This window comes from Silurus meridionalis, chromosome 13 (genome assembly GCF_014805685.1).
Source record: "Silurus meridionalis isolate SWU-2019-XX chromosome 13, ASM1480568v1, whole genome shotgun sequence".
In the NCBI taxonomy this organism is placed as follows: domain Eukaryota; kingdom Metazoa; phylum Chordata; class Actinopteri; order Siluriformes; family Siluridae; genus Silurus; species Silurus meridionalis.
In genome coordinates, this window is record NC_060896.1 from 4649362 (window position 1) to 4662071 (window position 12710).

Sequence of the window (12710 nt, forward strand, 5' to 3'; positions counted from 1 at the left end):
TTTCTGGGTTGCTTAGCGATCTCTACATAAGGTGCCTTATTTAGGGGAAGCAGTGCAGGTATGGAAAACAAATAACTCTATCTCCGTCTCAATTCACATGAACCACAATGAAAATAAACTTATAACGATTGTTAATGAAGTTCTTATTTCTTAGATATACAGCAAACATTTCTGTACATTATTGCAATTATTACATGGAAAGTACCTCAACTTATGTAGCTCTTAGGATTAGGCTCTATAGCCGCAAGACTTCCTTCAGTCCCAGCATGTCACATGACCTACACACACCTGAACCACATTGTCTAGTAATACGTACTTGCGTTCGCATGAATAAAATTTTTCACAGCACGCTTGGTCTCATAGATATCCTCCGTGTTTGTTGCACCTTATCGGTGTTGTCATTTAGTTCGTTTTATAATTTTATCTTGCATCCGTTTTCCTCATTCGTTAGCCATCAAGGTGTTTTATCTCAAACAACAGTCTGATCATTTTTTATTTATTAAAAGTGACAGCAACTGATAGGTAAGACTGAAAGGGAAAGTTTATAGGACTGTGGTGAGACCTGAGATGTTGTATTGTTTAGAGACAGTGGCATTGAGTAAAAGACAGGAGGTGGAGCTGGAGATAGCAGAGATGAAGATGTTGAGATGTTCATTGTGAGTGACAGTGAGTGTTTGACTCATTAACATCATCATATTAATAGATTGATGTGTTAAGAGTAACATTAGCCTTGTGACAAAAAATGATAAAAGAACATTATAGCCATAATAAATCTTAAGTACTTAAGTACATTTGAAGGCAAATACTTTTACTTTTACTGAAGTCATATTTTACCTATTGTATCTTTACTTTTACTCAAGTACATGGTTTGTCCACTTCATCCACCACTGAAATTCTGACACATTCACAGTCAAAGTTGTATTCTATTGAATCTAAATGATCTATCATCCTGTTTCACTGCCACACACGAATCAACGTAGCAGCTTCCATGCAGTTTGGTGTTCACACTGTCATAAAAAAACAAGTCATTTGTGTCAAAAGAATTTGCATTTGTGCATGCAGTGTGAAGACTTTCTGTCTGGTATTCAGGCAGAAAGTCCTCATTAGGCAGGAAAGCTCAGTGGGGATCCTCGGTTTAAAGGAGTTGAGCAGCTGATGAAGGACGATGACTTTAATAATTATCTTCTGCTGAGAAGAAACTGGACAATCTGTGGAAAGGGGGTCTGGTATGGTATTTTATTGCTTGGTGTGTGTGTGTGTGTGTGTGTGTGTGTGTGTGTGTGTGTGTGTGTGTTCCATCCACCGTAGCTTGGATGGAAAGCTGTCACCACCCCAGTAATGGATGGGCATGAGTGTATGTTATGAGCACAGAATGGCCGTTAAACAGGAGGCCATGTTTTTTGATGGTGTTGAGACACCTGTTGCCTCGGGGGTGAGAGGGCGTGCCAATTATTGCCTGCTGCTGGGACTGCTGGGACACACACACACACACACACACACACACACATATGTTAATATCTACCTGAGGCACCATTTCCCCCTTAATCCATGTAATACCTTCGTGTGTATCCAAGGCCTGCTGGTTAACAAAAATACGGCTTGATTTTTTCCCCATCCACGTTCTCTTATTTGTTCTTATGAAATTAATTATTATAATAAGTATATTATACATTTTAAATCTATTTGTGTGTTCCTGTGCGTGCGCATAATAGTTTTATGCATATTAAGATTAAGATGTAAGGCTTAACTATAATGGCTTATTACTTGTAACAGTGAGTTACTGATTGGTGTGTGTGTGTGTGTGTGTGTGTGTGTGTGTGTGTGTGTGTGTGTGTGTGTGTGTGTGTTCAGTATACAAACCCCTTAATTATTTCAAGGTTTCCTTCAGAGACTATGTTCTCTACAGCACCCTGATGGCTTTAACATGGCCATATACCTTATTGTCGGATAAACTACCACACGGACGAATAAAGCGTACGCATCGATATTTAAAGTGGAAATAATCCTGAGATCCTGTTATGATAAAAACGCATCTGTGAGTGGATGATACTCAGGAAGGCTGTTCCTGCTCCCTCACTGACTCTCTGTCAGACGGACTGGGTTTATATTTACATCGATTCATTCACCAGATGCCTTCATCCAAAGCGAATTATGGGAGGAGGCAGAAATTTAATCCAGACATCAATGGGATTGCTTCAGGGGTCTCTGGTATTTGAACTCTATATAGCCTAAAGTTTGTGGACACCGGACAATAAGATCCCATTCCACATTTAGTACCCATTTCCTGTTAATATAACCTTTGATTGTCTGGGAAGAAGTTGCAATAGATTTTGAAGTCTTTTTGTGAAGATTTTTCATCCTTGTTCAGCCACATAAAGTCAGGTAGTGATGTAGGTGAGATGAGGAGGCCTCGGGTGCAGTCAGCGTTCACAATCATGACAAAGGTGTTCAATAGGGTTGAGATCAACTTAATTGTATCGAGGCACAGATCTGGGGAATGGAACAGAAAAAATTCTGCAGCACTGAAGATCCCAATGAGCACAGTGGCCTCCATTATCCATAAATTGAAGAAGTTTAACACCACCAGGACTTGCCCCAGAGTGGAGCCACCCGGCCAAACTGAGCGATTGGGGAGAGAAGGGCGTTAGTCAGGGTGGTGACCAGGAACCCGATGGTCACTCCAAAAGTGCGCCACTGTTTTTTTTTGGAGAGAGGAGAACCTTCCAGAAAAACAACCATCTCTGCAGCACTCCACCAATCAGGCCTGTATGGTGGAGCGGCAGACAGAAGCCAAAGGCACATGCTGTGAAAATGACTGTTCACCGACGCTCCCCATCCAACCTGATAGAGCTTGAGAGGTTCTGCAAAGAAGAATGGGAGACACTGCCCAAAAATAGGTGTGCTGAGCTTGTAGCATCAAACTCAAAAAGACTTGAGGCTGTAATTGGTACAAAAGGAGCTTCAACAAAGTATTGAGCGAAAGCTGTGAATACTTATGTACATGTGATCGTTTTCATTTTTATTTTAATAAATTTGCAAAGATTTCAAACAAACTACTTTCACATTGTCATTATCGGGAATTGTTTGTAGAATTTCGAGAAAAGTAATGAATTTATTTCGGATGCACTGTATTTCAAAAAGCCCTCAAGAATGCCTTTGACAAAGAGATCAACGTATTGTGATACAATTACATTCATAATATTTACAAGAACGGAACAAAAAATTTACATTTCATTTTACTTTTATGCCATTTCTGCGCTTTGCTTTTTAATCAGATGAACGTTAATAATCTTAATAATATTCCCTTCAAAATCCCTTTAAAGGCATTTTAATATAATTAAGTATTTCTGTTTAATTTTCAAACATCTATAAGAATCTTTCATCGGGTTGGGGATTAACACTAAATAAAGTCGACTATTTAAGAGCGCCACATGCTGTCTGAAACTTCTTTTACGCGTTTATTCCTCTTCATTTGTCATCTCTGTTATAGTGTTTAACACATTGGACACTAATTGTTTTCTAACATGCTGAGCTGAGGTGCTCCAAAAATCCTCCTGCTGAACAGTTCCTGAGTGGTGTGTTTGGATCAGAGAATATTTCTCCACCTCCCTTCCTTTTCAATCACACAATCTCTTCTTTTTTTTCTGAGAGACACACACAATCCTACCTTCCATTCATTTCATTCTGCCACCACATTCATTTTCATTCTCTCTTTCTCTCTTTCTCTGGTATGTCTAAGCCTTACACACATCTCTTATTTCCTCTTGATTTCATATACTGTCCCTCTCTGTCTCACCCACTCCCCCTCTCCCACCTCTCCATTTCTCCAACAGTGCCTCCTCTCTCAGTTTTAGCAGTTCATACATTTCCTCCTGCAACGCATGACGGTTTAGGGCATTTTTGCTCTTCATGGTTGCACAAAATCTCGGATCTTACACCAGTGTGTGAGCAAGCGATGATGGGCATTCGGAGAAAGCGCAGCGGATGAGGACGCAGGGAAGTTGCTCGTTTCTGTGGATAGCTGTTGTGCTGAAATAGGCACTATGTTCTTGGTTTTAGCTCTTCTGCTGCTGCTCAGCCTTCAAACACATGTGCAGCCCTGGCCGGCTCAGGTATGTTCATTAGCACTGTTTATCCCAGATACGGATGTTTGATAAATCTTCTGTCTGTGAGTATAAAAATAGCTTTTTGCATTGAGGTTTGCATCTGAGACATCCACTTTACATGTAGGAATAAACACTTATAAAGAATACATTCACTTTATACTTTTGCCTGCAAAGAGATGCATTAAACATATACTACAATAATAATTTCTTTAAAAATGTCCAGAGATCATGGTTGTAATCTTTAATATAAATGTATGTCAGGGCTTTCTTTTATCTCAATTTACCTACAAAAAAGTATTAATGAATATTGTCTAATACAGGATCAAATCTATCTCTAACAAACGTTCTTTCAGAGTAGATTTTATATTTTTTATGGGATTAAAACTAGAGGTCGATTACCAATACCTATAGCTAAGTTAAACCAGAACTGAATAATGAAAATGTGAGAAAATGAAATAAATATGAAAATTTTAATTTTTCAATATATAATTAATCAATTAAAAATAATAAATATATCACTCTCCGTGCAGCGTGCAGTTTCACGTGCAAAACTATTAAAAACGGAAAAACTTTTGGTATGGATTTTTGTTAATAGCCTATAGTTCCCACAATCAACTATTGGTGCCGATTAATTTGCAAAACCGATTAATCAGTCGACCTCTAATTAAATATTATATCTATCCATTCCTCTTAGTAACAATTTTTAAACAAAGTGGCATCACTCAGAGTCTTTCTTCATCCACATCCACTCTAAAACTTTCTTCATCCACATCCTATGTAATGTGCATGTCATACAGTTTATACAGATGCAAAGTCTTGTCCTGGAGTCCTTTTCAGGGAACTAATCAACATTTGAGTGCTGTTGAGCAGATGTTTTCACTTTATTCCTCTTATACGACCAATATTCCATATTTGATTCTTATGTCGGTTTTGTTGTTCATCACATTCTATTGTTTCATTCTGTCAGCTTTTCTCAAAATGAATTTTTTCATGCCTTTAGGAAGGCTTGTTTATTATTTCCTGTATACCCAAGCTCCAAAAGATTAGCAACAAGTATATTAGCGTATATTAGTAATATAAATAATTTTCACTTTTACAATATATTTTCTTTTATCTAAACAGTGAAGTCTATGGCCAGTAATATGGATGCCATTAATTAGTGTGTCTTGGAATGACCTCATGTGCTGAACTCTTGGTTGTGTGGGTTCTGTCATGGTTTTTCTTCCGTGTTAAACTAAACCTTCCTTGGAACGTTTCTTGGGAGTGTTTTATTTTTTTCCAATCTGAAAGTTTCAGGTCTGAGCTAAAAATGGAACATTGCTTGAAAATTGCATCTCCATGGTTACATCAACATAGATAAAGGGATTTTGTGTAAAGTTGAAGCCAACTAGGATTTTGACACATTAAGACACCAGCTTGACTTAAAGCTTCTACATAAGAACATAACAGTGAGTAATTGAGCTCATGGTTAATCATACACTGATTAATTTCACTCCTGAGATCATCCTGCCTCATCATCTATTCATCATTACCTTCACATATATTTGAGATTGATCAGAGTCTGTTTACCATTGGTTTTCTTCCTGAATGGAAAAAATGTGGCCCTTCTCCTGACCTTGTCTTGTCTTTTTTTCTGGTTTGTGGTGTCAGTTAGCACACAGTTTCCCGTTAACTGTCTTCAGAAAGGGTTTGACCCTCCACATCATTAAGCTGTCACAACCACAGCCCACACAATTCTTTCTTTCTTTCTTTCTTTCTTTCTTTCTTTCTTTCTTTCTTTCTTTCTTTCTTTCTTTCTTTCTTTCAAAACTTCCTCATAAAAACAAATAATGCTCGGACAACATGCTCTTTATTAATATATCAGTCTGATGTGGTATCAAATCCCTCCTGTGAAATATCATCAGCACAGTCGACGAGGTAAGAAAAGTTTACAGAGCGGTTTATATATATTCTGAGACTCTTGCTACATAGAGATGACCTTTGGCCTTGCACCAATTTTCTGTATGGTTTGTGTCCCAGGTTTTTGGGAAACCCAACACCCATAACACCAGTTGGATCAACACTGTTGTGGCTATTTTAGCTGACTTTACTTGCGCTGTGTGTTTACGCTGTGATGCTAATCTTGGCCTTGTAACTCAGGACGTGCTTACGAGGAATTTTTGCAGTGCTCAGGTTCCCCTCAGCCTCCCTGTTGATGTGTGTGAGGAAATGCATATATACATATATACTGCATATGCTATCGTAGACTTCCTCAAGTCTGTCCCCAGAAGCCTAATTAATCATCATCGAAACGGGATGTTGCATTCGCAACCAAGGGCTGATTTACTGCTATACAGTAGTGAATTATGTTTCTAGTGGCAGCAACATGATCGGCCTACTGTTTTGGTTATAACCCCACTGTGCCCAATTTCTTAAGTTACACAGAGTAGTGTAAGAGTAGGGTTTTTAGTTGGTGTGAACAAGGCTACTGTGAGGACAGAGCTGAGCTCCTGCTGTTAGCTTAAAAATCTGTATGCAGTTATAGTATAGAAACATCCGGGGTCTGATACAGCAAAGCCAGATCTTTTATCACTCACTGTTTTTAAAGTCCTAATATTTATTACTGGAGTCTATCTGTATAGTTTAAACCACCATTTCCTCAGAAACAAGAAAGAGGCTTTTACTAGTCACATATGTACTATACCACAGTGAAATTCTTTCTGGTTATAAGCACACGATCAGCCATGATACCGCACCTATGAAGCAAAGAGGGTTAAGGGCCTTGCTCAAGGGCCAAACAGTGGCAGCTTGATAATGCTTGATGGGGCTCAAACCGCTGACCTTTTAAACAGTAACCATTTAGCCACCATTTTCCCCTGAAAGATAAAGATAAGTGGTAGAAACTTTAGCAGTGTCAATATGATGTGGGACTTTTTTTTTTTTAGACTGTTCCTCAACCTCAGCTACATCATTACAGTTCATAATTGGTCTTAACTTGAGTTTTGTACTGGATTAAATTCCTTTTTTACTGTATATGATAATGCTTTTTATTTAGTATTAGTGAAAATAAACTGTTATTAACCCCAATAATCAATTATCATATACAGGAAAAAAGGAAGGAAGGAAGTCCTTTACTTCATTTAGAGAACTGTAGTTGATTTTTACCTCTTCATGTGGAGGCCACATGCTCTACAAACACTCATACGGAGGTTTTTTTTGGATTGGTGGCTGTTGTTTGATTGCATGGTTCTTTTAAGTACAGCGGGACAGTAAGACGTGCAAAGAATGCGGCATCGCATGTGTCTTGTTGTTGCCATTCTAGCAATGCTGATATGTTTCAGCTTTTTATGACTCTGAAATAAGATATTGTGTTCGGCTGAATAGACTTTTGGTCAGTGTTGCATATTTTCTTGAGTATCTTCCTCGCCAAGTTCATTCTCGATCATCAGCTTCTTGATGTTGTAGCAGCTCCTGCTACCGCTCTGCTTTGTAAAGATAAAATGTGCACCATTGGCAAGGTGATCCTATGGGATTGATTGAAATAGCTCAGGTTTATAGCTGAGTGAGCCAAACCGCACCGTCTTCACATCTCCCGGTGGAGTTTACAAGCCTGGAGCTGTAACGGTGGACCTGTGATTTATACATCACAGATTTCAGACAATGGTTGTGAAATAAAAGGGAACATCTACAAGAAGTGTGTTTGCTGTACTGTGTGCTGTATCTGACAGGTCACCTAAAGAGTTATCACGTTCTACATTTGGTTTGCGAGAATCTTTTTTGCAGAAAGTGAGGTTTTTGGAACACACTATACACTATTGTAACTCCTACACTGTAACACTCCATTTGTTTGTGCTGCTCTCTTCTACCACACCTGGCACAGCTCACTGGGTTTGTCTGTCTTGAGGTTGGTGTTTTAGAAGCTGGAAAACGGTGTATAAGAACATTGTATAAGAAACTCAATAATTTGGCAATAAGAACTCAAAAGTTATGGCTCTTGGCTGCTGATGCAAATCCGAGAAGTTACTACTGTTGAAACTTTAGCCAAAAAAACTGCTCTAATTGTCCCAATGTCTCAACAGTAAGAGGCCATGAATCAATGAGTAAATGCGAATTTCTCTTCCTGCTGCACTACATTTAATATCTTTAAAAATATATTAGGATACCTGACTTGTCATATGTAGTTCTTTCCCAAAGTGCTATAAAATGATAATGTCTGATACTATTATATCACAGAGGACAATTAAACATGAGAATCTGGAGCTTTGTGGTGGCACAACTACTTTTCTTCCTCACCATAACAGCTACACTATATTGCCAAAAGTTTGAGGACACCTGGTCATACGATTGGTATGTGCTTTTTGAGCATCGCATTCCTCATTTAGTCCCAATTTACTCTCATAATTACATTCACTCTTCTGGCAAGATGTTCCACTAGATTTTGGAGTGTGTTTGTGGAGATTTGTGTGAGATTTTATTCAGCCATAAAGGTGCTAGTAAAGTCAGGTACTGATGTAGGTGCAGAGGCCTGGGGTGCTGTCAGCATTCCATTTAATCCCAAATGTGTTTAATAGGGTTGAAGCTCTATAGTAGGAGATCTTTCACTCCAACCCATTGAGAGCATATCTTCATGGAGCTAGCTTTGTATACAGGGGCATTATCATGGTGGAACAGCTTTGGTTTTTATGCTACTGCATCCAAAGACACCCTATACAATTGTGTGTCTTCAGATTTGCAGTTTGGTAAAGAACCACATCTGGCTGGGAAGTCAGCTGTCCCAATACTTTTGTTCATACAGTGTATTTAGTCTAAACATTAAGTTTTAATGCATACCAAAAAAACAGAACTGGGAAACACCCTGGAGCTTCTTCTTGCCTGTACAGCAGTCATTTTTCCTGATTCTTTTTATTATTATTATTTAATTCTTGCTGCTCTTGAGTTCAACAGACTTGATGTTACAGTGTTGAGGTCCATAAAAATGTAATCAGGTTCTGTGATAATGAGATACCTATATTTACCATCCTAATACTAAAGGATTTGATCATGAATGAACAGTGTAAAGTTGTGCTGCAGTATGCTGGTAAGATGTGAGTTAATGTCTCCTTATAGGAAGGGTCCCAGTCACCCATCTGCATCTGCAGCTTCTCTACATGCACAGCTTATTACAGATGGGAGCAAACTGCAAAGTCAGCAGGTCTTTTGATCAGTGAAATGCTTGTAATCAAACAAATATGTGATTGTACTCTCTTTTCTGCTTCATTCCGATCTCCACTTGGTAAAATATCATCATCTTATAAAACGCTATCTCGCTATAAGTTCGGCTCGGTAATAAATGGTCAGATGGAAGGCTCTTGGGATTTTCAACTTGAGTTCAGGTAATGCGAGTATTGTATTTAGCAAATGTTTAGCAAATTTTTTCTACATTGTCACACAATCAAGAGGTGAAATATGTTTAATTACTGTAAATAGGGAGTAATTTTTAAGTTAGTTTTATTGTCTTACTTAGTAAATTCGCACACACAGATGAGACTGAATTGACATAAAGAAACCCTATTTGCAGCACAAAGAATGAAACAGATTTCCTTCCGCCATCTTTGGTGAAGTTTGGTCAAATCTGGCAATGTATTTACCAGATTTTTCTTCTATACGTTTATTAGGTTTTGCCTGTAATTTAAATTCTACATGCCTATATTTGTCTCCATTTCCCCAGCACAGATTCCCTCTTCTGGCCAATTACAAATGTGTTCAAATTATTTAGCTAAACGCAGCTAATCAGACCAGGGGCAATTTACGTACAGGGATAGAGACATTAGGTCTGACTGGTTAATAACACAAATATGAATATTAATGTAAAAATTTTAATTATCCTTGCTTTAAATTAAATAAAGATGTCCATGGCACTAGGTAAGCGTGTACTTGTGAATCATGGCAAAGCTACTTTTAATTCATGAAACAGGTATAAATAATTCATCATTGCTTGTAACTATTGAGACGTGTTAGTAGCTCATCCTGACCTTGGCAATAATGTATTTTCATAATTTAAAGAGTATTTATCATATTTTTTCAGCCATTTAGATGCTAACTTTAGCACTCGAGCCTATGTCAGGTGCATGGTACATGTAGCCAACAAATTGCCACCGATGTTCACTTCAGCAAAGCTTTTTCTTCTTTAATAACCAGAAATAAGATTTTTGATGAGGTAAAAACACGTGGACTGGCTCATTGGATTGAAACATTTTTAATTATTTAATTTATATGATTTATACGATTTAAATATGAATAAAGATGGACTGAGCTCAGCACAGAATCCTGCAGAAAACACCAACGCATTCTGATCCCAGACCACAACTGACTGCCTCAAATAAATCTGCTCTTTCTGTCATTCTAATCAGGAAGTACACTATATGGACAAAAGTATTTTGACACCTGACTTTTCCAGACATTTGTGGTTCTTCTCCGAACTGTTCTAGTACAATGCTGGAAACACACAATGCTATACTATAAGACGTCTATGAATTGCAGTAGCATACATTTTCTCTTCATTCGAACTTATTCACCCAAACCTGTTCCAGCATGGCAATCCTCCTGTGTACAAAGCCAGCTCCATTAAGATATGCTTTACATTATGTGGAGTTAAAGATCTTGATTGTTCTTCTATAGAGCTATTGAACCCTATTGAACACCTTTGGGATGAATGTGAATGCTGACTGCACCCAAGGCCTCCTCACCTCACCTACATCACTACCTGACTTTACACACCCCCTTTGTGGCTGAACGAATCTCACACAAATTTAGTGGAACATCTTCCCAGAAGAGTGGAGGTTATTATAACAGCAAATGGAATGAGATGCTTATGGGCAATGTTATGGTCAAGTGTCCACAAATGTTTGTCTGTGTATTGTATGTAACTTTCCAGACACAACAAACAGCTTGTGTGAGCTGTGAAAATAGGAAGCAACGCCACTCTAAACCTTTCTTATTGTTTCACATGTTGTACAAGTGTGTCACATCAGAGAATCTCATTTGAATCTCATCTTAAAAGGAAGTTGGTGCTGAAAGGTTCAGGATGTGGCTTTTCTGTAAAGACAGAAATGTGCTTACATTGGCACATGTACTTGATAGTACAGTGAAATTTCTTCTTTGCATATGTCAGTGATGTTAGGAAACTGGGGTCAGCCATGATACAGTGCCCCTGGAGCACAGAGGGGTAAGGGCCTTGCTCAAGGGCTCCAAGAGTGGCAGCTTGGCGATATCATTGATTGAACCCTCAGCCTTTCTATCAGTAACCCAGAGTCTTAACCACTGAGTTACCACCTCCCTGTAAAGGGCGTGTTTAGTACTATTTCTCAGAGGCAATGTATTTGATCTGCATTCACAAACCAATTATGTCTGTCTAGTAATTCTTTTATAAAATAAACAATTTGATTATGAATGATTATATTTGAATGTTTTACTGGTTAATGAGATCCAAACCTGATGCTTGTTTACAGTCCAATAAAATTGACACAAATCAACCAGATGTAGACACACTCGATCCTTAACAGTGTGTGCTGTTACCATGATCAATGACTGTTTTTATGTCTTGTGATAGTTGTTCATGTATCCTTTCTTTACCATGAGCAGTTCAAACATCCATTCTTCTGAAGAATATTCTTCAGGAACTGGGGGAACATAAGTTTTGGTTTGAAATTGTTTTCCCAGCATCTTTTGTATCTTTGACCCCTTTCCAGCAGGAGCAATATGATTTTGCTATCTATCTTTTCACATTGAGGATGACCAAGGAAATTGTTGACGTCTAATTTTGAGGAATTCGTAAAAAAAAAAAAACACACACAAAAGGTGCAAATGATGAATGATTTACAAGAAGGCAACATGAGAGCCGGGGAGGGGGTGTAAACATTTGCACAGGATGATGGGTAAATTTTTGTTACTGTATTTTGTATTCTGGAAAACTTCTGATAGCATCTGAAGGACAATGATTAAACAATATCTGCTAAGAAAATCGAACGATTCAACAGATACATGTATATATTTATATTTGCATCAAAATGAACTAAGATGATCTTTTTCCTCTCAGCATCTGAGTCGAGTTTGATTTTATTGTGGTCACACAGACACCAGACACCATCTGCAATTTACTCCTGCACTAATGCTGAGGAGTAGCGACCAGTCAAACCATCTCCAGCTGAACCTGGCTCTGAGGGAAGGTTTAAATCATTACTTTGGTTCATCAGTAGTTTTGCTGGAGCCTGTCAGTAAACCACCACCCACTGAGAGCACATTGCAGTGTGAGGGATTCAAGAGTTGCTTTAAGGCAACGGGATCGCTGAATCCTTGAGGAGCTTCCTGCAAAAATCCTGTTCCTGTCTCTGGATTTTATGGTGGAATTAATAGAGAATCAAAAAGAGTCTTATGTCTTATAAATGTTCAAGTGCATCGATTAGTATGAATTTAGTGTTTTGTAATAGCAGCACTGATACACTGTACAGTTACATACATAAATTTTAGAAATAATTTTTCTGTGACAAAAGATGTACTAAGATTTGTTGTTCTTTTTAGCATTGATAATAGGAGTCTCTGGACTTACTTGCTGATGGGAGGTGGTAGCTCATGGGTTAAGACTTTGGT

General features: G+C 38.2%; 1 protein-coding gene across 3 annotated transcripts in view; it reads left to right on the forward strand.

The window, feature by feature from the left end:
- adamtsl7 (ADAMTS-like 7) overlaps positions 1 to 12710 on the forward strand; it is a 48599-nt gene that overhangs the window by 23034 nt on the left and 12855 nt on the right. The window contains exon 1 of one of the 3 annotated variants that reach the window (XM_046863852.1): positions 3831 to 4112. The exons of the other annotated variants lie outside the window; for them this stretch is intronic. Within the exon in view, the coding sequence (XP_046719808.1) occupies positions 4044 to 4112 (69 nt within the window). The 5' untranslated portion in view covers positions 3831 to 4043. Of the gene's footprint in view, positions 1 to 3830; positions 4113 to 12710 lie in introns of those variants that run through there. 3 annotated transcript variants of the gene reach the window in all.